Source organism: Empidonax traillii, unplaced genomic scaffold (genome assembly GCF_003031625.1).
Source record: "Empidonax traillii isolate 1590-97213 ecotype Southwest subspecies unplaced genomic scaffold, ASM303162v1 scaffold922:size237273, whole genome shotgun sequence".
Lineage (NCBI taxonomy): Eukaryota > Metazoa > Chordata > Aves > Passeriformes > Tyrannidae > Empidonax > Empidonax traillii.
Genome location: NW_020956115.1, coordinates 81,012 through 107,026, shown reverse-complemented (window position 1 = coordinate 107,026; position 26,015 = coordinate 81,012). Strand labels below are relative to the sequence as shown.

The 26,015-nt window shown below is 38.7% G+C and overlaps 1 protein-coding gene across 5 annotated transcripts in view; it reads left to right on the top strand.

Annotated features, from left to right (window-relative positions):
- Window positions 1-26,015, top strand: part of VSNL1 (visinin like 1) — an 89,051-nt gene that overhangs the window by 18,680 nt on the left and 44,356 nt on the right. For all 5 annotated transcript variants that reach the window (XM_027902920.1, XM_027902921.1, XM_027902923.1 and 2 more), the window contains exon 2: window positions 19,768-19,934. In XM_027902920.1, the coding sequence (XP_027758721.1) occupies window positions 19,773-19,934 (162 nt within the window). In that variant the 5' untranslated portion in view covers window positions 19,768-19,772. The remainder of the gene's footprint in view (window positions 1-19,767; window positions 19,935-26,015) is intronic.

Below are 26,015 nucleotides of genomic sequence, written 5' to 3'. Positions count from 1 at the left end.
GATTTGTGGATGCCCTGTTAGAGAAGAGTCTTCTATTGGTTTTCTTTGAAATAATTTCAAGTGGTTTGGCATTAATAATACAAATGCTCAGTTTTCTGTTATTTCTGTTTGTATGAAAGTTTTAAAAATTGTGACATTTTTGTTATTTACTGTAATCATTAATAATAATAAAAACATTTTAATTCAGTTTCTTGATGGAACAGACTAAGTTAAAAAGTGGCAGTTGGATGGTTTTCTGGATTCTGGCCATGTGCTTGGAGTCATAAATCAATGTAGCTCCTTTCAAGTTAAAGAAAAATTGTTTCTAAGAAAGCTTGCAGCACCGATACTGGAATAGGGTGGAAGTATGACATCAGCAAAGAATAATCAGACTGTCAAATAGCTTTATTTGGTGGCAAGGACTGATTTAAGGGGAACTTCAAGATGGTAATTGTTTGGTTGTTTGGGAGATTGCAGCTCCTCATGTCTTTCCCATGGCTTTTTTTTTTGAAACAGATCTATATGGCAAGCAGAGCAGAGGAATAATTTGAATGCTCCCCTTAACCTTAAGAAAGGTTTTTCCTAGATGTTCTGAGAAGGTTTCCTTGGGAAGCATAATGGCCAGTCTCTTCGCGAACGAAGAACCGGGGAAGGTCTTTCCACCTTCCAGCCTGCGCATTGGATTTTTTAGGTGAGACACAGTGTGTGCGGAACTGAGCCCACCCTTTAATCCTGAGGTTCATCTGCCGGGGCCAAGCGAGCTTGGACGGTGGCAGTGAGGTCCTCAGGACGTAGATGGATTGCCTTAGTTGGGAAGCATAGCTAGTTTTTAAAAGAGAAAGTGCAAACGCTAGTGACATCTCTGACTCCGATGCCTTTTCCATTTTTATTTTATCCTTTTATCAGGGGCAGACTGGCAGCAATAGTCAGGCTTATTTCTGCATTTGTTCTGGGAAAAACAAGCAAACCCAATTTAAGCCTTTAGGCTTTCCCCATGAGTGTTTTCTCCTCTGACAAGTCTGTGGTGATTTTGGGTAGCCAGAGGAGTACACTTATGCTTTCAAACCCCACGTTTGCCCACATGTGAGGGAAACATTTGTATTAGTCTGGCCCTCCCCCATGCATCTGCACCTGCCACCTGTAAATCATGATGTTTCTTTGATGGCTGCCTTCGGTTGTTTATGCTTTACATGACATAATTATAAGCTGCATAATTCACTTAGGCTTTATAACCTGTTTTTTAATATAAAATGCTCTCCAATATTGTATGGTGTGCAGCATTATTTAAACATGCTGAGTCCTGCCACTGTCCCTCCCACTGATTCTCTACCTCGCTGAGAGATGGTGACAGCCCTGCTGGCAACCTGGGCATCCATCACTCTCCGCTCTTTGGGAGTGGTTATCTTTGTGCCTGAAGATGCCAAGACTGTTTAAATGTCAATAAGATGTTGCCCAGATGAACTCCTCTGCAGCTTAAACAAGCCTGCCTCTGTTTTTTTCCTTTATGCATCCACCTTGCAGGCTATGAATGTCACTGCTTTCACTGCTTTTGCTGATGAAAAGATCAAAAAGTCAAAGTACAGATAAAACACTAGGGTCATGAGAATTGGCAGTGGGTAGGGAATAAGAATCAGGTAGGAAGGAAGGAAGGAAGGAGGGAAGGAAAGTTGGAGAAAGAGTCAGGATGGGCTGATACAGATGTGGTGGGACTGGCTTGGCAAGTGTGCTGCGAGGGAGTCAAAAATACAGGGAAAAGATTGGACAGGGAAGAACAGTGACAAGATGGGCCTGAGATTTACAGTCAGTTTGCTGTTACCTTTGTCTGTCTGACAGCAGAGCCATGGTAATACTGTGTAGGCATTCTTAATGCTAAGCATGTCTACATAATAAAACCAGCTTGGCCTATATTTATTCTGTGTGTTTATCCATATACGTGGTGTTGTTTCTCAGCAACACTGTAGCCAGTCATTTCACTGGGCTGTTCAGGCACATTCCCACTCTGTTATCGTGCGCTTACAGCTTGGCACTCACTGTTCCCCAGGACTAACATTATTATGACATGGGATTATTCATGGACCTGACTATTTTTATGAAGAATCAAATGCCAACCTGAATGTTTCACAGTGGCAGTGAGTGAGAAATTGGGACCTTCGAAATGTTAAGAAGTGGTACCACGTAAGACAAGGCATGGATGCACAGACCAGCATTAAGAAGTTCAGTGTCTGGCCTGCTTTGTATGCTGGTGTCATATCCTTAGAAAGTAAAGGTGACAGAGTTTAAGTTGCATTTTGAGCAAGGAAGGCAGCAACTAAATACTTGAGATGAGATTTGCATAGCTATTTAGGTACCTGGTGAGATTTCTTAAGAGCACTCAAGCTGCCGGAGAGATGCTTGATTTATACTGAACATCACCTTGACTTCCTTGAACAGAAATGAAACAAGGCAATTAGACAAGTCTACATTAGCCAATAGTCCAGACCCTTAGAAGCACTCACATGTCTTTGGAAAGCTTACTCCTTATACCACTTGCCTTGAAATCTACATTTTTCCATTCTGAGATATGCATATTTTCCCACAAAAAATAATACAGACTTTATAAGTAACAAAAGAGATTTTTGATCCTTTTTCTTGAGTCTGTTTCTTGACACACAGTCACTCCCCTCCCTTTTTGCTTGGCTTTAATAACAGTGCTGCTCTGATCAGGAAAGATAAAGGGATTTTTCCACCATGAAAAAGCAGATATCCTGAATACCATGTGTTCTGTATTCTCTTTTGTCGTGGAGATGGAAAAATATCGCTACCAGAAGGCCATCATTTGGAGTCTTGTTCACTTCCAGAGGGCATTCTGTAACAGGTTCTTTTTATACTGAGTCTTTGGGGAGTAGTTCAGGGGAAAAAAAAAAAAAAAGAAAGGACAAAAAAAAGGAGTGCGACAAGTATAACCAGCTCAAACAGTTCTTTGCCTTCTGGCAGGCAACAGTTCTTATATTACGTCCTCTGATTTGATTTAGTAGATGTTCCAAACTCCCGACAAGTGCCACAATAGTTTTTAACATTACTCTGTTTTGTGATGCCAGGTTCAGGGGATTTGGGGATTTTTTGTTATTATATTTTATTCCACCGTTTAGTTTATTCCTAAGGTACAACCTTAATTTCCTATAACTTTTCTCCTGTGTTATCACGCCAGAGAGAATTAACAGCTCTATCAATGTAGCATTTATTGTAAGTAGAGCCTGATCCAACTGCAGACCTGGTAGATTGTCCGTTGTTTTCAAGCTTTGACTCAAGACCAGGTGCCTTATCCAAAAACTGTACTCTTGTTCAATAACAAAGATTAGAGATGAACCAGGAATTTGTGTGTGAAATTGTACTATTTCTGTCCTAAATGATCATGACACTTCTTCCTAGGCTGTTAAAATATAAGACTCTGAAATATTTAATCAAGTTTTTAGCCTTTAATGATAACAGCATATTTAAGCAATCTTCGGTGTAGTTTTGAATTTTTGAATTCATTTGAAAGACAATTATCCCACATTTTTATGATTTATGGATAGAGGAGGAAAAGATGAAATATATTCATAAATAACTTGTGGAGTTGGCTAGTGAAGTGAAAAGGTTTGCTTATGATTTGAGGTTACCTGTAATGTTTGGACTTAAATCAGACTATAAATTGCTGCAGCATGATTATGTAATACTGAATATTGAGAAGATAAAATTTCAGGTGAATTTGTTGGCAAAAGGAGGAAGGTAACGTCTGTGGGACAAAGTATGTTGATGACTATATTTTAACTAGTAGAAATCAGGAGAGGAACTGGGCATTAATGAGGAGAGATCACTGAAATTATCTATTCATGTCAAATAGCAGTTTAAATGACTAGGAAATACTAGGAAAATAGAAACATCTTCGATTGTATAAGCATGTGGAGCATCCTATCTGTAATTATAGTCACTTGCATGATAAAGAATTGATAAATTTGTAAAAAAACCTAAAAAAAGGGAGTAAAATTGTTTAGGAACGTGGACCATAGGCTGGAAAGGGTCTGGCTGCTTCATGCCTGATGATGAGCAGGTGAATAAGAAATAGTCACTGTTTCTCACAGTGCAAGAAAGAGGGTCACCAATGAAATTATTGTATAACATTTAATTAAATTATGAAACTGATTTCCACAGGATGTTGTGGAGACCAAGATATAAATGTGGCCAAAAAGGGATCAGACAAATTCAGGAAAGCTAATTTAATCAGTGATTATTAGACATGATAGTCTGGAGAGTCAATGGAGAGAGAACAGCACCTCCAAAGTATGACTCATCCCATCCTAGGAGAAGTGTCTTAGATCAAACTTGCTGAATCGCTATCTGGAGATGTCTGTTTTGCTGTTAAAAAAGCTGTGGGTGCAATTCAGTGGTGAAGAGGGTGTTTGATAATACAGGAAGGATATTTTTCTATTTGTCATTAGGATACTTTTGTTCTTTGTTAGCAGCAGTTTAATTTGTGCACCTTATTGCAGAAGTGTAAGAAATATGAAAGAGATTATATCATCCCCAAAGTCACTCTCAAACTCTGGAATCTTTAGAGAGAGCAACAACCATTTTAATCTTAAACCTTTTTGCCTCCACATTCTCCAGTGATGAGTGCAGTAATCATGAGGTAATGCCAAGGAAGGCAGTGTTTTATATTTCTAGCTTTCCAGATTCTACAGACTTAAATAGTCCAGGGTAGCTGCCAGTGCAGTTGCAGCTGCTTAGTATCATGGCTGGGAATAAAAATATTTCACTCACTTCTGTATCTTGTCACCCGGGAGTAGCAGTTGCTGTGAAAGGCACAGCTGTGTGAAGGCTGTCCAGGCTCTCTGTCCTTGCCTGTTACCTCCAACAGTTCCCTCCTCCTTTTGGAGACATCCTCCCTGATCGGCTCTGAGAAGAGCCTCAGGGTTGTCTCTGCAAGTTCAACTTTGCTTTAAAATGAACACATCTTTTCATGGTTACTTTTCCTTTTATATCCAGCACCTTTGTAGTTTGCTTCCATAGACCTCAACTATTCCTATGGTCAACTCAGTGACAGACAGCCCTAAGTTAGGGAAAAACATTCTGCCCCTTGAGAATTAGAGTTATATTTCATACTTTCCAGGATACATAGCCTACAATAATGTCTTTTTCTTGCTAGGTGTTCTAAAATAGTTTCCTGAGGGAGTCCTTATCTAACAAAGGTGGAGAGTGAATCAGAACAAAATTTTATTTTCCTAGACAATTTAGTGGAACTGCAGGGCTGATATTTTAGATTTGCAATTTTGAGACCTTTGAAGAGATTTCTGAGTCAGCTTGTCTGGGCTTAGCAACCTCCATCAATTGCTTTTTCCTGGTAGTTGATAAACTGTAGGAATTCAGACAGTATTTTTTGTGAATTTTGTAATAATTTTAATCTTTATATAGCTTTCATTTGTTTTCTTTCATATATTTCGTCCAGTGATTTTGTCCAGTGTATTGCTATGGCCTGTCCCAGAGCTGTTCTTCTGTAACAGCTTTCCACGTACTTTGCCGAAGGAGTTCTGCATGCACTGATATCCAAACCAAAAATGTTGCTTGCTTTTTCTTTGTCATCACCAAAAATATAACTCCTGAGAAAGTGACCTGAAAAGCAGCCATCTCTTTAAATCAAAAAAGCCCAATACACAATAGACTTGTGTACCTTGCCTGTTGTCCTTTGCAGGATGAGGCACTGAAGTTCTCATGGATGATGTAGTACTATGAATGTGTGATGAATTGCATAGATCTCTTTTATTTTCTCCCCTTTCTTCAGTATAGATTTTATTATTTTTGGTCATGGTAAATGCTACAGAAATTTCAACTGTATGTTGCTTTCTCTCTCTCTTTTTTTTTTCTTTTAATACCTTTTATTATTTTACAAAAAAAGAAAAAAAGCATGTGTGCACACATGGATTCAACTGAGCGATTTGTCAGTTTTATGATGGCATGGCAACAGCCAGTTTTTATAAAAATTTATTCCAGTAGAGCCCTCATTGAAAAACAGTTGGAAAAAATTGTTCAAATTATTTTAATGTATGAAATGATAAAATTGTGCATTCCTTTAGCATGGGAGGCTTTCTCTCTCTCCCTTCCTGCCTCCCTCTGGCTTACCTTTTAACAGAAAGACCATATGCTGTGATTCATATTTGAGATTCATGGAAAGTTGTATGTTTTACATTGCTGTGTTGCAGAACTATTATACTGTATAAATAAAGTCAAAACTAGAAGAAAATGCTAATGACTTTCAATTGCTGCCTTGCTAAGATTTACTGGATTGTGTTTATAATTAATTTTTAGTTATGAAGGACATACACAAAGCTCAGAGTCTTGCCATTAAGGTCATGAAATAATAATGAGGTTCCTGTACTGGGGACATAGAGTCTCCTCTGAGACAGCCAGCATTCCTTTTGCTTTGTCCTTTTTACTCATTTTGCAATTTCTATCAATATTAATGAGTGCATTCTTTTTTTCCTCAGTATATAACCTTGCTATCAGCTCTGTCATCCCTAAAAATACTTACATTTTTTTCAGGAAGAAAAGTTTGTGAGACTTATCTATATTATCTATCAGTGATTTCAAAGAGCAATGTTGCTAATATGCTAATTAATGAGGAAATACTAGGTAATGGCTACATGCTTTTTGATGCTAGGTTTGCCTATGTAATAGAGATAATCTGTTCTAAAGAACTCATGTTCTCAGTCTGCATTAAAGTAACTTTTACATTTTTAATCAGTTGCGCTTTATGACAGAATTGGATTGGCAGCTTTGGAAAGAGAATCTTCTAAAGAAGGAAGCACAGTGAATACTTCTAAATTCAGTCCTGGTAGGACCAGTTCATTTTCATACATTCCCAGCTTTGACCTTTTTGCTCCAATATCCTTTAAGGATACCAGTCAAGGGTGAAAAATGACTTGGAGATCAACTGTGATTTGGACCTCCTGTGCATTATGAAACAGCAGAGGGGATGGTGTAGTTGTGGACTTGGCAGTGCTGGGTTAACAGTTGGACTCTGTGTTCTTAAAGATCTTTGCCAACCTGAACGATTCTCTGATTCTGTGACTGGATCTGTGCACAGGCACAAAGAACAGGTGAGCCTGGCAGCTCTGTCTTGGGCACTGCTGACATGTCCTGGCTGCATGGGCACTCCTTGCTGGTTGTGTGTGTGCTGGCTTGAGTGGACAGGAAGGCTGACAGCTTGTTGTCTAACACAGCATAGCACAACAGCATCAGCCTGTTAAGTGAGATCAGAAAGACCTTATTTCCCATCCAACCTTCAGTTGCATAGCATAACTGGGGATTAAAGCATTTTTCACGGACTCCAGAGGGAGAGCCTATAGATAGAAGCCTGATGAATTAAGTTCAGTGAGCAGGGTTTCTTTGTGATGGCTTTTCTCTGCTATCGAATCAGGGCACTCTGGTATTTAACTGATTTGTTAGTTCAAGTTGGTGATGAGTGTTGGTCTTCTCCCAGGAAACAGTGACAGGTTGAGAGAAAATGGCCTCAGATTGCATTGGGGGAGGTTTAGATTGGATTTTAGGAAAAATTTCTTCACTCAAAGGGTGATCAGGCATTGAAAGAGGCTGCCCATGGAAGTGATATCACCATCCCTGGAAGTGTTCGAAAGGCACATGGATGAGGCACTTGAGGATATGGTTTAGTGGTGAACAAAGCGGTACTGGGTTAGCTGTTGGAATTAATGATCTTTGAGGGCTTTTCTGACCTAAGGGATTCTATGATTCTAAGTTAGCTGTCTAAATTAGGAGGGCAAAATCACATTCAGCTGATTCAGCTGCTTAAGCAGAGGTGTCTAATGCCATCTGTAAGGGCCTAAGTTGTCTGAGACATCAACATGGGGTACCCTGTGTCCACACACCTCAAGTGACTGGACTGGCTTAAGTCATACCAGTTAGGTCATCTCATCCTTGTTGCTGTGAGGTGGTTACTATCCTGTCTGCATAGAGCTAGATTGAAGGTACTAAAATTTTATTTCAAATGAGCCATCCAACCACTCTAAAATTATTACATTTATTCCAAACCATAATATCAAAAGTGATGGAAAAACTTTGTATTTCAAAGTTTGAAAATTTTACCTTGGGAAACATTTTCAGATTTTCCTCTTTGTTTCCTTGATAGTCGGTGTTACTGCTGGTTGAATTTTAAGTATATTTTTCCTGTTCAAGCTGTGTATATGATTCATTTGCTCACTTGTTTGTATGAGTAACATTTTTGATCACCCCTCAATGTCCAACTGAAAAGTGTAAAGCCATTGATTTAATTCTGCAGAATTATGATTCATCTTCTCAGTAATGTGTTTCCTCTGCATTTAATCATGCTCCATCTGAAGCAGTCACAAGGGATAGTTCTGACGATTTGTTCATAATGAATTTGGGGTGAGCATTGCGCCAATGGATCACTAGCCACAATGATGTAAACACTTTATTTTGATTTTGAAAGGTTTTTAGTCAAATAAAGAGCTGTAATCTCCTATTCTGCTAACCGCTTCTGTTAATATCTGCCATAATACAGCCATGTAGCCATGTGGGTTTTAGTAATGTAGTTTTTTAGCCCATAGGTCAAAATTATCCATGGAAATCAGCTCAATGACAGCAGTCATAGATGGATGTGCAAAAGCGAGCTGAATCCAGTCTGGGGTGCTCCTTCTCAGTCAGAAATGGAATGGAAGCAAAAAATTTAAAGCTTATCTTTATGTGTTAGGTTATATTTGTTTCAGTTATCACAACACTATTTGTAGCCCATATGCTGATATATAGTTGTCATTACAGGACACAGGAGCATGAACAAGATGAAAAAAAGACCCTGTCATTGTTGTGTGAGTTGGGACCAGAGAGAAAACAGTCCAAGCACTGATCTTGGGTTCTGTTGATCCCAGCAGAGGCTGCAGGACGCCCATACAGTGCTCACCATACCTGCTTCTCCCTGTGAATTCAGAGCAATGAGACAGGATCTTGCATTGCTGGATGGGTCTGCTAAAGGGACTGTGTTGAGTAAAGAGAGAGCTGGATGTTAGAGGTGGGTTGGAAAATGTAATTTAGGATTTAGATGCTCAGAGTGAAATTTCTTACAATAGAATATTGTATTTAATAATACGAAGAATAATTTATCTTACTCTTTGAGGCCAGGACTTGAGAACTATACTGAAGACAAAACAGGGAATGACATGGGCATAAAGAAACAATCCTGAACAGCTTGATCTCTGCAGTTCAGCTACTTAAAACTATTTTGGTTTGAGGAGGCCTGGAAAAGGGTAGAAAAGAGTTTTTCCACATCTTTGATGGAAGTAAGTAGCATTTTAGAAAGGACTGCCTGTATTGTGTGCCAGGATGTTGCATTTGTCATGACAGTAATCACACCTGAATAAGTGTTGAGATGTATAGGAATAACAGTCAACTTTGGCAGATGTATGTGTTTCCTAGTGAGATCAGGAGCAGCAGTCAGTTATCCACTGTCGATGAGCAAGGTAGGATTTTTCTTGCGTCACTTTAAGCATTTAGAAATCTGGTTTCAGATCTGAGTAAGTTTACAAGGCTGCCTCTACAAGCAGCAGAAAGAGACTTGGTGATTCATTTTGTCTTAAAATACTCATGCATATATTCATACTGCCTCTTTCAGACATCTCTCTCTGCATGGGGTGAATCACTCTGAAATTTCTGACCATCTCCATTGACTGCAGAGGGACTAAAGACAATTGACTTTTAAGCATCAAACATTTGATTCAATTAATGCACCTTTGCAGAAAAAGTTGGGATGAGGAGTATGGATATAAATGAAGAGTGACTCTTGTACCTTTAAGCAAAGCCCAGTGACTTATGAGTCAGAGATGCATTCCTATAAAGGCATCTGATGGATCCAAACTCAAATTAAAATGAGGCTGGAAGGTGAACAGTGAAAGTACTTCTTAGTAAGCATACCAACTTAGGGAATTAAGCTTTGCACATATCAAACCAGAGTACAATGACATTTCAAACTAACAATATGGCAAACTGATAGCAAATCAGAATGCAATACAAGTGGAGAGAAAGCACATTACTTTTTGATAACATTATGACAGAATAAATTAATATCTATTTACAAACAAATGAAAACTAAGGAAAAAAATGTGCGTATATATAATGTGGTCAAGGCAATGGCTAAAGTCTAAAAACCCTTATCCCCAAGCATGAACCTTTAATAATCTTTAACTCAAAGAAAAGCAGAATTTTAATTTACACTAGTGTCTACAAATTGACAAAAATTCTGTATCTCAGATAGAGGAAATTTTGATACAGTTTGACATATTGAAACTAGATGGATGTTTGCAATCTACAAAAATGTTGCCTCGTGGTTCCAGAATAAAGCTGGAATCTACTCAGAGAAATTATAATGTTCACACATGCCTTGTCAGTCTTCTCCTAAAAAAGAGATGTTTGCAGAAATTATCCCCAAAAAGGTGGCGTACCGAATAGCGGATAAATCTCTGAAATACCTAAATTTGTATAAATCACTCTTTTGAAATGCAAGACTCAGAAAGTGACCGTCAGTTCTGACATGTAACTTGTTCCAGTGACCACTCTGAAGGAGTGATGTCCAGGAGGTTCTGTATTTCACATTTCATGAGGGAAAACCTATTGGAAACCATATTCTAGAATAAAATCTCAAGGAAAGCAATCAAAAACTCTTATATTTCATAAAAGGTACAAAACAAACTTGTCACAGCAATCAAGGCTCTGATGTTGGAGCATTCTGGATAATTAGGTGATTGCAATGGTATTCAGCATATGAATTATTAGAAAAAGGTACAGTAAAGGTACTGCAGACATTTTAAGATTATTATTTACAAGGACAAAATTGAAGACAACAGACCTGTGGAAAAAATACATATTGCACTGCTGAAAAATGAGTCTTCCTCAATTCACACCTCCTTGTTACTCACTGATCACCACCGTCAATAGAGACTGGGCCAATAGGAAAATGAAACTATGGCAACAGATGAACTTAACATATTTGTCTGACACTCAGCATTAACAAGCATACAAGCATCTTTTCAGAAATTAATCACTGAATTCTGTAGAACATATAAATCACTAAATTCTACTGTAATACTGGAAAATAGGTTGACATGTAAATAAACCCACTAACAAACAAGTTTGAGTTATGGAAGACATCAAAGCCAAATAACAAAGGTAAGGAGGAAGCAAAAATTTTGTTAAGGGCAACTGATCATTCAGAGCCTAAGCTTTCTGTAGAAGTGGGGACACTTTCCTCTGTGTGGTCTAAAAGAACCTGAGAGAAAGAACAAGCAAAAGAGGGATTTTGTCCCTTCTTTCCGAGTCCAAAGCTAAGTCATAGAGCCTGGAAGCTCTTCTGAGCACTTGTGTCTTGTTGAAATAATTCTTAGCTTTACGCTGCATCCTGCCATCCATGTCCACTTGCAAAGGAGAAAAGCCAGCTATAGCTTTTTGTAAGCAATTTCCCAATCCAAATGAGAAAAGAAGGCAGAAATAAGACCCTGCCATGTTCTTCAGACCGGGTTAGTTTGTTACCAAAGCTGCCAGTTTCAGCACTGGGCTTTGAATAAAATTGAGCCCTATTACAATTCACAGGGGTTCATCAACAGTAGAACTACTGTTGAGTCTGGTATTGCCCTTGATTTTTCTATTGAAAATATAGAGAACTCCTTTTTGCTTAATTCCATACTCAACAGAAAACAAATATACACTTTAATGTAATAAATCCAATTTTAGCTTTCTAGTCACCCAGAAAAAAAAAAAAGCCCTACATACCAGTCACTGTTATGTTAGAGCATCCTCCTGCACAGCTTTTACCCTTTCAAATGTTTTTTTTATTGCTTGAATCTAATTGAATATCCATCTCATTTCAAATAAAATTTAAAAATATATCTCTCTTCTTTTGGTTAAACCTCTTTTCTCCATTTATTATTCAATTCAGTTGGATAATTGCATTCCTTAATGTAATTACTCCCTATTTTTCCCCATTTCTTTTGCACAAAGAGATTACAGACCTGAATCTGATATTTGGTAAAACCAGTAAAGTAATCTGAAATCACTGGATTTATTCCAGTTTTTGCCGTGGTGTAATATAAATCAGAATCTAGCCTATTTGTTTCACCCATAGTTTGAGGTTTATGTTATCAGCTGTAAATCATGTCTGCTTCTAATTTCAGTAGGGTGTTACACAAGCACAGAATCACAGAATGGATAAGGTTGAAAGGGACCACAGTGGATCATCTGGCCCAACCTCCCTGCCTGAGTGGAGTCATCCTAGAGCTCATTGCATGGTACTGCATCCAGACTATTCTTGAATATCTCCAGTGAGGGAGACTCCACAACCTCTCTGGGCAATCTGTTCCAGTGCTTGGTCTCCCAGAGCTTTTGTCTGAAGGAGAAAGCTGTTCCTTCAGGCTTGGTTTTGCTTCTAAGTAGGGAGGACCAACATTGTCCTGAGGTCACTGATGGGCAACACAGAAACATAAAAGTCTATTAGCTCTACCTATACCTGATAATTGATTTCTCCCACAATTATTACTGGAAGGATGTCTGTAGTTCTTGAGCCACAGAACCATGGAAGTTGGCAGGATCTTCTGAAGACTGTGCATTGCTTAGCCCTGCTCAGCAGGGTCAGCTAGAATGGGTCTTCAGTGCCTGACATTGCCCAGATCCATTTGGCTGTCACCATGTCAGGTACTCTGCCCCTGGTGCCTCTGCCAGTGTCTGGCATGGTGTTCCTTGCCTGGCTTTTCTGTCCTGACAGCAAACATCTGTGGAAGTGGATTACTTTTATCTTCCACTCCTCCAGGTTGTTGCAGCTCTTCTTGCAGGCAGAGTGCAGGCACGGAGCTGCTATGTGTTTAGATCCAGAGGTTCTGAGAAAGCAGTAGGAAGATGGGACTGAGCCAAGTGAGGGAGTTTTTGACTCATGGGGGTCAAACCCATCTGTGGGAGAGCCACAGATGTCATGGCATCATGAAGTAAAGGCTCCTGATCACAGAAGAGTATCTGGCTTAAAGGAGAGACAGTGAAAGGAAAAAACAACTGCTGCCACCACTAGTTCCTTCTGACGTGACTGACCCCTTTTCCAAAAGGTTTAATCATAGTATAGTACTTACAAGGTGTCAGCATCTTAAGAGCTGATACCAGGCAACAGTACCAGAACTTGCTCTAAAATATCTTAATCTTTTGAATGTTTTGGGAGAAGAAAGGGCTTTCTAGTGTAGTTCTACTATGCAAAGTGTAGGACCCAGCGTCATCCTTGCTTCGTGAGAGCTGACTTAGAAACTGTGTTGACAACTGATGTGAAGAGGTGCTTCACAAATTGCCTAGGGAGAATAGAATCATAAAATAGTCTGGGTTGGAAGGCACCTTAAAGATCATTTAGTTCCAACTACCTGTCACGGGCAGGGACACCTTCCGCTAGACCAGGTATCCCAGGGCCCCATCCAACCTGGCCTTGAACACTTCCAGTGATGGGGCATCAACAACTCTGAGCAACCTGTTCCAGTGCCTCACTACCCTTATTGCAAAAAAATTTCTTCCTTATATCTACCTTCTTTCAATTTAAAACCGTTACCCCTTGTCCTTTCACTACAACCCCTGGTAAAGGGTCTCTCTCCATGGGGATGGGAAAATTCCTCTTCTTTTCCACACATAAATTTCCTTGGGTGCTTATTTTCATGGGGCTTTGACTATGAGGTCATTGTTTGGTTTGTGTGTGAAAGACACACTACAGCTCCAAACTTCGTCTTTTTCTGTGAAACAATGAGTATATTTGAAGAAATAAGGCACCTTTGTGGCTTGATGGCCTGTTTCTATCTATCCTTCCTACTGATATAAGTAGAGAAAAGGCAGTGTCTGAAGTATCCTGAAGAGAAAGGAATGATGCTGGAAATTGTCAGGAGTCAGAGCTATTATCAGCACACAGCTGGGAATTTGATAAACAGCCTGCTTAAAAATCCTGTGAAAATGATTATGTTATTGTAAATTATATGCTTTCACATTAATTGTTTGGGGTTTTGATACATATATATATATGTATGTATGTATGTTGGAGTCTATACAGTGTTTGATGTACCGTTTATAGATCTGTATTGTGTCAAAGATTGCAAAGACACCCACCACGCTTGCTTGCTCAGTGCCTGGATTTCACATGTAGTCCCCAGGAGTCAGCACGTTCCTGTGGGAGCTTGTAGGCTGGGAGTGGGCAGAGGGGTGGGGGTGAACCGCAGTTTTCCTTCCAACCTAATGAGTGCCTGCCAGCACAGCTGAGCTGGCAAAGTGAATGTTGTCATTTGCTTCTGGCATAGTCCACACGACTCATTCCCATTTCCCAAAGCCAGGGAAAAGCAAGAAAAACATGTACCATACAAGGGAATTCATCAAATGCACAGAACTCACGAGGCTGCAGAGGTGTTGGTTGACTACCAGCTACTTCAGCTCATGCAGAATTACTGGGAAAACCAGAGTGTGAACATGGTCAGGTGTCAAAGCAGCCAAAGTACACGGGGATTAGCTGGGGTAGCTCCAATCAGTTGAGTGCTTGTGCCAAGGGATATAAGGCACTCCTGGAATCAGTGAGGGGAGGGAAGGGACTTCAGCCACCAGCACCTCTTCTCTAAATGATCCTTTGGATGAGCACTTTTTCTCTCAGCTATCCATGACGGAATTTAGTGAAATTAGGCAGCTACTGTGTATGACAAATACAGGTGGTATAACTTCCTCATTTCCCCCAACTGTTTCACAGAATGACAGAATCACCAAGATTGGAGAGGCCTCCAAAGGTGCCCAAGTCCAAGACCCTGCTCTAGCAGGGTCAGCTAGAGATGATTACACAGAACTGTGTCCAGTGGGGTTTTGAGTATCTTCAAGGATGGAGAGTCCACAACTTTTCTAGGTAACCTCTTCCAGTGTTTGAACTCCTGCACAGTAAAAAAGCATTTTTTTACATTAAGACAGAATTTCCTGAACCCAAATTTGTGCCCATTGCCTCTTGTTTCTCTCGGCACCCCTGAGGGGAGGCTGGCTCTGCCATCTTTGTTCCCCTCATTGGGTATTTAGACACACCTTGATAAGACCCTCTGAGCCTTCCCTTCTCCAGGCTGAACAGCCCCAGCCCTCTCAGATTTCCTTTGTATGACCAGTGCTCATCACCTTTGTGGCCATTTGCTGGACTCGCTCCAGTAAGTCCATGTCTATCTGATGGGGAAGCCCAGCACTGGATCCAGTGACCTGGTGAAGTGGTGAGATGTGTCTCATCAGTGCAGAGCAGAGGGGAAGGATCACCTCCCTCAACCTTCCGGCAGCACTTTTCCTAAAGCAGCTTGAAAAGGAGATGATTTTATATAACTGTGTTTAGGGAAGTAAGCAAAACAACATAGAACTGGTTTTCAGGGACGCGGCTGGACACAGTTGGTGCTGCCTCCTCCATGGAATTTGGGTCCTTTTTCAGCACAATTGTGAGATCTTCAGATGCACTCAGTTTACTCTTCCTTAGGAACAGCCAGAGTTCTGTTTGTTTGCACTTGGTTCCTTTGAACTCTGAGCATTTGCTGAGGACGCTGGAGGGTAACGAGAGAAGGGGAAAGAAGTAGCCAGTGGGAATGAAGCTGTGTTAGCAACAGTTTGGGTTCTGTAAGTCACGTTTTGCTATTGAACTAAGTTTTTTTTTTCCTTTAGGTCTTTAGTATTATTTTTTTTTGTAAAACTGTGCTCACGCTGGCAGCTTAGTACAAGCAAGCCAAGTGAGAGCTGCAGACCTGATAAACCTGTGCAGAAGTTGCTGTAAGATATTTCAGGGGGAAAAAAAGGTGCTTGGCCAGGAGATTTGGATGATGATCGAGTGGAGAGTGGAGAGCATTTGAAACAGCACGAGCGTGTGTGGGACACATGGTAGCATTGCAGAAAAGTTATTAAAAAAATGATACCAGGTCTTAAAACTGGAGGAACTGTTTGCTTCTTTCTACATGGTGACTTAATGCCCATCGCCTCTAAAGGCCCTGGTCAATCGTATAAAATGTTTGCAAACCCACGCTGCTGAACCATTTTAGGGTAATTCCCTGCTGCTGCTGAAGCCCTTTCCTGCTTCCCAAGCTGGCTGTGATGGGCCTCTTGAGGTCCAGCAGGGCAAAGAGTAGGCAGGTATATCCTCATATTGCACTTACCTGGTGCTGGCACAGCCCGGACTGCTTCAAGTTGGGGATTGGCTGTTTAATAAATTTCCATCTTTTAAATCTGACCTTCCTATGGACCTGTAAAAGCAGCAGTTAAGGTGTTACTTAATGAAGTGTTGGAGTACTAGTCTACTAAGTATTTCTCAAAAGACATGTTCTCTGGGCAGCTGATGGCCTCTGAGCATTTCAGAAAAGGGATGTGTTTTTAAACTCAACCTTCATTGCTGTTGCCACTTGTTACACAACAGTAGAGTTTTAATGTTTTTCTTGATCTCTGCTTTGGATTGTGTTGCCCTTGTTAGTATTAATGAGCATTCTCCTGCCAGAGTAACCTCACTGGGAACAGTATTGACACCTTTATTGATGCCATGTGGCACCCACATACCTGGTTCCTTGTTTATTTTGAATCTCTCTCCCACAATGGTTTGATATCAAAGTATGTTGCTTTTTCTTTTTCTTTCCCCTTTGCCAGAAAACACAACAGAAAAAAAATAACTGTGTTTCGATTGTCATATTGCATGATTGGGAGTATGGAAATTGGAAGCAAATTTATAGTTTAAAATTGTAAAATATACTAAAGAAATGCTTGCAGAGTGATCTTTCCTGTTCTTGAAAACTTAGTGGTTGTGCAGCTGTTCCCTCCTGTCTTTTCCTAATGCATATTCGTAGATTTTCACAAGGAAAATAAATGCATGTTTGCGAAGCCATGATTATAAGTTAATTAAAAATAGTTTTCATTTTAGAAAACTGAATGTGTTTGTGGTAGCATACTCATTGCTAATGGATGACTGTACTTTTTCCACAGTAATAAGAGATTCAATGAAGCTCTAGAAGATGTTAGGATATGATTAACTGGATAATCTATGTATTTGAGTTTTTATTCCCAAACAAGGTGGATCTCCCATAGCCAGAAGTGTGAGTTTATATTTGATAATTATGTGAGACTCTTGAGCTTTCTTGCAGATTGTAATTCAATTCCATAAGAAAAGAGCTTTAAAACATGGAGAAAGAATGAATGCCTCTAATTCCAGGAGGGCATTGTGACCAGCTTGGTCAGCATGTCTCAAACAGAGCCCAGCAGATTATGCACCAGGCTATGCTGGAGCAGCAAATAAAAGTACAGAACCCAGCAGTCCCAAATTATATCTTTCTCAAATACTAGTTTTGTTCTGTGGAAAAAATAATGTCTGAGAGTATTTATCAAAATGTCGGCTGTGGTTTTCATTTACTAGAGGATATTCTATGGTGAAGGACATCAGAGATGGCTGGAAGGTGTTTGGGACTTACCTGGCTACCTGTGGCAGACAAGAAGCTGACCAAAATTAGGGACCTGTATCACAGAAGCAGAAAGCTGGTGTCTTGTTCCTCTGAATCAGATGATAAAAAAGGTTACATGTGGATATGTGTGTCTTTATTAATGTATTCTTAAATACTTACTCTCCATATTCTATAGATGTTCTGTAGTGTTTTATGTTCACAGTATTGAGAACAATACAGGTAACTTTGGAAGATGGAGCTGAGATTCACAGTTCTGTCTGCTTCCACTTCTGCGTAGTGCCAGTTCCAAGGGCCTTAAAGTTAACACAACAAAGACTGAAAAGTTGCTATTACAGAAAAACTGTCGGTCAAAACCACCTGATTTTTGCTCATTGAAGATGTTTTTTTTCGTTGATAGGTGTTGTTGAGTTAAATATTAATGGGGGTAAGAATCCACATGAAGAGTCAAGTGAAAAAACACTTGGCTAAATTAAGAGAGCCAAAAGATGTCTTATGAATCTACCTAAGGTAGTTACCGTAGCTGCTGAGAATCATTAGGGTCCTAGGCAAAGCATGTTGTGACTGCAAAGGGTAACAGAGCTTAAATTAAAAAAAAAAAATGGAAAGGAGAAATAAACAGGCTCCATAAAGACTAAAACAAATAAACCAATCATTGTTTCATGTAAAAGCTATCTGAGTTGGAGCTAGAGAAATAACTGTATCAGTATACTGTAGTCTCCATGGGATTCAAATTCAGATTTTACCAAATTAGGTCAGTGTCATACATGAGAAGATAGGGACTTCAGAGGTAAGGCTAAGGCAGTTGTTCTAAATACTATGAATTGCAAACTAATCGTTTGGTCAAAACTGCTGATTTCTGGACATCTGAGTGTACAGTTACTCCTGTGACAATTAACTGGAAGGTTGAACTCTTGCATATTTGTTCTAAGTTTACCAAAACATGTGAATGGGAGATTGGCAAAGCTTCAGATTAAGTTTAGAGCAAATGGTGTGCTGGCCTTAGCTAACAACTGGATGAGCCCTTGCAGCAAGTTCTTGTAGTTGAGAAAGGTGAAGGAGGAGTGATTGACTTGGCACGTGCTCAAGGAAGGTTCCCATAAAGGAAATTATATAAATATATTGATTTGTTGGAATAGAACAAAGTATGCCCTTCTGAGGACAAAGAAATTTCCCCTTTGAAACAGGGGAATATGCCAAAAGCAATCGATTAATATCAGGAATGGGTGGTCATATGGACTAGAAATCAAGGCATTCAGTGTGGTGCAGTCATTACAGATAGATGCAAAACTGGAGATAAAAATGGAAATGCAAAGCTAGGCTCAGGAAAGAAATTCATCACTTTGCAGTTCTGTACAGGACAAGTTAAGTGTTGTCTGTGATCTGATTAAAAAATAACTGAAAGACATCTGTCATGAAGCAAAGTGTGGCAGAATGGGAAAAATTAAAGAAGAGGATTTTTCTAAAGTTTTCTCAAAGGACGTCTTTGGTGAAATGTCAAAGAACCTGGAAGTGTCTCAAAAGGCCAACATGAGTAATACTGAAATTACTGTATTTATCTATACACGTGTGCATATTTTGTATTTCTGGCTGGTTTATGTTGAATATTTATATGTGTGTATACCAAATGTATGTAATTAATGCATTGAATATCTCCAGAGTTAAAAGTGATGAAATGCAAACTGTCTAGAATGTATCAACTGTGCACTAAATATAAAAATATACATCTATGCATACATATGTGTATCGATACATGTATATGTACAAAGATATAGGAATTAAATTTACTTTTCCAGTTTGGTTTCATCATTTTTTGAGACCAAGTGTGTGGAGTCTTGCATTGTTTCCTCCCAGTGGAACACCTCTTGCTGTACGTTACAAACCTCTCTGTCCACAGCATTGGACCTGTGAGGAATAGCTAATGTGGGTGTCATATCAGAAGAGATTTTCAAGACAAAGAGGAGTTCTGTGGACATCCCTGAGTCTCTAGGTTTTTTTGGTAAATTCAAAGAAAAAATTAAGTAATCTTTTTTGATCTTAGTGTAAAGAAAAGCTGTAAGTTGCCTAATTTTAAGGCAAGTAAGTAGTCTGTCTCCAGACTTTGAGATTCCTAAATGAAAGAAGAATGTTGCCTTTTTTCCAATATTTTCAGCCTCCAGTATTCAAGTATAACTAAGGTTCATGTTCACTAACAGATCTGGGAAGTTGTATTTGAAAGCAGCAGTGAGTACGAGTGGGAAGTTCAATCTTTATGGCTAATTCCAGTTTAATGGCCACATTTGGCTAATTGTATTCATTTATTTTCAAGGCAAAATGGGGAAACAAAACAGCAAGCTGGCCCCTGAGGTGATGGAGGATCTGGTGAAGAGCACGGAGTTCAATGAACACGAGCTAAAACAGTGGTACAAAGGATTTCTAAAGGACTGTCCAAGTGGTAGACTGAACCTTGAGGAGTTTCAGCAGCTCTACGTAAAAGTAAGTTATTTAACTTACTTTAACTAAGTTCCTACTATTTGACTGCAGAAGAAGTTATACAGTAACGTAAGGGAAACATGTGGTCAAGGCTCGATGGTTGTTTAGACTAAGGAATAACTTTGCTGGGAGAAGAAATGGTGATGAGATGAATGGGAAGTACTACCATCATCACACCAGTGATTCATGTAACTCTAGTGACCAGAATCAAAAGTTTAGAATAAGAGCTGTGATTTATTCACAAGAAATACATTCTCTATGCTCTGCAATTCACGGGCCTCTTTCACCCTCAAAGGATAATCGTGGTCGTGTTCAATATAAACCATGTGGTTGCTGAAAATACTTATATGACAGTGGTGAAGTTTCATGGCAGTATGATCTGCACATAAATTATGCACGGTGCACAAAGGATTTCTTTCTATAAATTTTAAGAGTTGTCTTTATTTTTTCCCCCTACTGTCACTTTGTCCTCATTTTATTGGAAAGGCAAAGCAGGCTGATTTGTTTATTTTCTTCTTATTTTTCATTATTTTATCAAGTTCAATTTAGTCTTTTACCTTCAATTATTATGTATTTATTCTGTAACAAGAAGAGTATGGGGGTAGCATAAGAAGTGTATTCATGTTACAAAGAAAATTATATTTTAATTCAGAATTGAGTGTCTGCCTAAAGGTCAGAGACTTCAAAGTAATGTTAATTAGGAGAAATATTGGATGGCAGTGAGGAACAGTAAGATCAGAACAGCTCATAAATACAACGTGAGACTGAATAAAAATAAAAAACCCTTTCAAATGTAAGTAGTTAGTATTGAACACACTGACAGTTTCTTCAGACAAGTGGTAGTATCTTTTCCCTCAAATGCATGCTGCAGTTCTTTCCTAAATTTCTTCAGCCTTGAACCCAATCACTCTGAAAATTATGCCTAGCCCCTTTTTCTTTCTAATGAATGGTCTAGCAAAAACTTCCAACTCCAGTTTATGTAAATAAGCTTCTGTCTTCATATTTTAATATTTATGGCTCACGATGTTGCCTCACAATCCTTTTCTTAAGAAATGAATGACTTTGTAATAAATGTTATTTTCAGATGAAAGAATTTTTACAGCCTCAGGTATTATGCATATTATCAACTGATAATTTATAACTTGCATTTTAAACAGTACTGAGTGGACTTTCAGCAAGAGCAGACATCTTGTCATTTCTCATACATGTTTCTGAGAGAAGTAAATGGACTTTAAAAAATTTCTAATAAAGTGTGTCAGCTCTTTAGCAATCATTACTTTCTTTTTGGCAAATCACAGTAAGCGGATTAATTTATTTTTTTAATAGTTTTTGTGTGCTGTGATAAAAAATATCTTCTGAAAGCAGCTGAAAACTGTTAGGACTACCCCCCCCTCAAAGGGGCATTTGAGGTGTTCATAGATATTTTGCAGGATACTTTACTCATGAAGACATACCAGAGAGTAAATTCAGTATCATGTTTACATAAACGGAAGTGCAAAAAATAACATGAAGAGCATAAGCAGTATTTCACTCTTGAAATTTGAAGACAGCTTTCTAATCTTACTAAACTGCAATATCTAGCTTTTAGTTTTATGGCCTCATATATCTTTAGATATGCACATCAAATACGAATGTCTCCCTTGCTTTGGTAGTTGTGGGTTTTGAGTTTTGTTGTGTAATGGCACTGTCATTTATTTAGTCCAGTTTATTGCCATCCTATATATAATGTCTATACAGGACAAAATACTGATTTTACAGAGGAGAAATACAATTAGCTGTACTAAATCCAGAGCTGTACTTCTCCTTCTGTTGCATAAATACTTGTAAAATAATGTCTCTGAGGAGCTAATAGTCTGAGTGCTGGCCGTGGTGGCGACTTCTCCTGTGTAGGACATTCTGCCTGCTCCAGCTGCTGGCTGCAGGCAAAACCCCAGATGTGAAATTTGATCTTTCCAGGAGGAGCCACCAGCAGGAGACCCAAATCATTATGATTGCATTTACAGCATTTCAGTCCCCTTAAAGCATATGCAGGGTGAAAATACATGAAGCATGTATTGATTTGTAATTCTTCTGCACAAGCTTGTGGTTGGGAGGGATGACATTTATCTCTTGGTTTAAACTGTATTTTATTGAAGAAGATTTCCATAGATCAATATATTTTAAAAAGAAATAAAAGACTTCATTTCAGATTTATGTTTACTTAAGATGATATTGTTTCTTTGTTCATGAGTTGTGTGGTGCACTGTCACATGTATTGATAACAAGGTGTTGGTCGTATAATTAAGGTGCAAAAATAGTTCTTTTTCTTTTAACTCACATGCAGTAGAAAATATCCTCAGCTTAAAGAGCCCAAATATTTTTTATTATATGAGGAGCAATATTTTGAGGTGAATTTCCTTGTTGTCTTCACTTCTCTTCCTTTGTAATTGCAGAGGAGGGGTGTACAATCTTGCAACCTTGGAGACCAGGAGCTGCCTTTTTTTTTTTTTTTTTTTTTTTTTTTTTTTTTTTTTTTTTTTTTTTTTTTTTTTTTTTTTTTTTTTTTTTTTTTTTTTTTTTGGTTAATGAAATGTAACTAGAGGTGTCCTCAGATCTCACCTAATATGTTACTGTATCTAATGCCTACTAATAAGCTTGACTTGGTCTTAAGCAGAACATCCAGAACATGTGTGATGTGGATGTCAGGTCCCCCACACCAACTCTATGCATTTGCATCAATTGTACCGTGCTGTTTACTGATGTAGATGAAGACTGTATTGACTAAAGGGTGAATTACTCTCGTTTGGCTTGGAAACATTTGCTATTGAAGTTTCCATTATGAATACCAATCATCCAGTGCTTAAAATAAATAGCAGTTACACAAATGGACTCTACAGGAAAATTATTTGCAGCACTTTTAGTGGAAGTGTCTATAAAAATACTTATCCAAGAACACCTCTTAAATAAGCAGCTAATAGGTAGAAGCACACTTTATACTGTTACATATTTAGCATCTTCTGCAATATAACAGATTAATTAAAAATATTGGTTCATTTTTGAGTAGAAGGATTCTTCTTGAGATCCAAAATCTGTGGCAAACTGTTAGGGCTCATCTTTCCCTGCATGATACTGAATGACATGAATGCTTCCGCAGTTTTTGAAATAGTTTATTGAAGAACTGGTTAAATACTGCAAGACCAGAGCCACAAAGAGACCTAAATGCTGAAACACTGAGTTAGCTGTCCCGACATTTTGCACAGAGCATGGGAGGGGGAGAAATCCATGGATAACATTGTGATAACATTGTGTCAAGCCAGCATATTGTGAACAAATGTGCAAAACCACTAGGTATTGCTCAGGACAGGAATTGGTATTAAATTTTACATTTCTCCAGGGTATATGTATCTACTTTCATATGGGACTTGCATCTTTCGAACCTCTCCTGCAGAGAACTGTCTAGGACATTAGAAGTCAAAGCAAAAACAAATGACTGGAGTCCTTTTGCTTTCTGTCTTAAGTGACAAAGGTAATGTAATTACCTTATCTTTATCACAGTGGTTTAAATACTCCTTGAGATGTAGAAGAATTTGAATCTATATAGAGGAAGAGCACTGCCAGCAGGTTGAGGGAGGTGATCCTATCCATTTACTCAGCCCTAGTGAGGCTGCATCTGAAGTGTTGTGTCCAGTTCTGGGCAACTCAGTACAGGAGAGACAAGGAGTTCCTAGAGCAAGTCCACTGGAGGGCAACAGAGATGATCAGGGGACTGGAATATCTCCCTTATGAGGAAAGGCTGAGGGATATGGACCTGTTTGGCCTTGAGAAAAGGCAACTGAGAGGGGACCTCATCAATGTCTATAAGTATCTGAAGAGAGGATGTCAAGACGATGGATCCAGGCTCTTCCCTGTGGTGCCCAGCAATAGGACTGAAGACAATGGGCAGAAACTGATGCACAGGAGGTTCCACCTGAAAATGAGGAACAACTTCTTTCCTGTGTGTGACCGAGCACTGGAACAGATTGCCCAGAGAGGTGGTGCAGTCTGCCTCGCTGGAGATGTTCAGGAGCTGTCTGGATGCAGTCCTGTGCCATGTGCTCTTGGATGACTCTGCTAGAGCAGGGAGGTTGAACCACTGTGATTCCTTCCAGCTTTACCCATTTTGTGAATTATCTTGTCCCTATTTGAATCTGCATTGCTCACCCTCTCATTTATCTACCTGTGGGATATCACTGTTTGTGATGCTGACAATATCCCAATTAACCTCTTTTTCTGCATGAAATAGCATCAAACACCTGAAACCTAGAATTTCCCTGTTCAAAGAGAATACCCTAACTGTTGAACTTAATCCTTCATGGCTTTCTTAATTTTCCTTTTTTCTCTTCTAGAAAGTCCTTAATTCTTTTATCTTACATAAAACTTTATTAGCATTGTGAGCAGAGGGCTAAGGAATTAATATACAAAACTGTCATTAAAATAAAATGTACCAATAAAAATTCTGGAGTGTTCCTATCATTCTTTAGTGTTTCTTGCAGTCTAGAGGGCCAAATACATTTTTCTTCAGATCTTTTGAATTCACTGGGTTTAGATGACTATGCCCTAGAGTGTGTAAGTGTGCATAATCACTGCTAATGTTCACAGGAATTATGCATGTTTATTAAGTGGAAAATAGGCTTCTATATTGTGATACTTCTTGGAACTGGGTCACTGAACATGAAAAGCATATCCTCTGCATTAATAACAGAAATAAGCACCAATGGTCCTATAACTGGAAGGGTAGGGTTAGGAGTGATCATAATATAATGCTAGCATTAAATAAAGTAATTTAGTTTGTGAATTTATGGTATCTATATTTTTAGCTATGTTCTAGAATTTTATAGATAACATTTAAATAAATAAAAAGAAAAAGATGAAGAAAAAGTAATGCTACTTGATTAATTACAATCAAATGGTTTGTCATATTTTTGGCTTCTATCTCACATTTCCGGCCTTGAAGGGAATTGATTTCTAGTCCTTCATTTTAATATGTGTAGGACAAAAGAATCTCAAAAATGTATTGAAATTTTAGTGGGTATATTTGCAGCCTCTTTTTCTCCATCCAGATTTGCAAGACAGACTAGCATCTTTCTAAAGATGGCACAGAGCTACTCAAAATTTTAGGTTAGGGCTGCATTTCAGGCTTTCAGTGGCTGAGAAAAAGTAAGATTCCAGAATGGAACAGCTGTGTTTACTGATGTCCTGAACATAGATGCAGTTGTGCTGGCAGAAACTGATTTTTCTGGGATCATCTCTTTTAACTGGTAGAGGGTGGTGTTTTTATGAGTGTGGTTTGACCACTTAAGTGCTCCTTATAATAGAAGTAATTTTTTAGGTATATTATGCCTAATATAATTATTATATTTAGTATATTATACCAGTCTTGTATTGATAAAGAACTATAGCATGTTTTGAAATAATGCAGATTATAAGAAATACTGATCTGTCACACAATGACTTTGGCCCATGCTGTTGCTACCTTCCAGAAGATCGTGTCTGGCACACCATCAGACTTCCTGGACAATATGACAGGATGTTTGTTTGATGTGTGACCTAAATTTAACTTCAACACCATAGAAAACATCACTTGTATTTATTTATAAACATGACTCTAAACAAATCCTTAAACTGGTTAATACTACTGCTGTGTTATTGAATTTTTCAAAGTGATGCAGAATATCACTGTTACATTAGAAATTTTTGATGCAAACAAATAAAACAGTGAATAGCTCTGATCTGGGGACATTACAAGTTGGCTCTATAAAGAAGCAGTGCATATAGGCAAATAGGCAAATAGAGGTTAGACAGGAATGACAGTAACGTTATTGGCATCAGTGGAAGTTTTGCTTGTGGGGGATTGTAAAACAGCCAATGAGGTAAAGATTCTTAACGTATTCCTAAAGCACTTAATTTAAATCTGCACATTTGAGACAATTACAGTAAACCATTAGGAATAAAATACTCCTAAAGAGCACAAAACCTTTCACTAGAAGTACAGTGAAGCTCCTATGAAAGAAAAGTTAATATAGCAGAATCCAAAAGGCTAAAAAGCCACTGTGCTTGCGGTCCAGC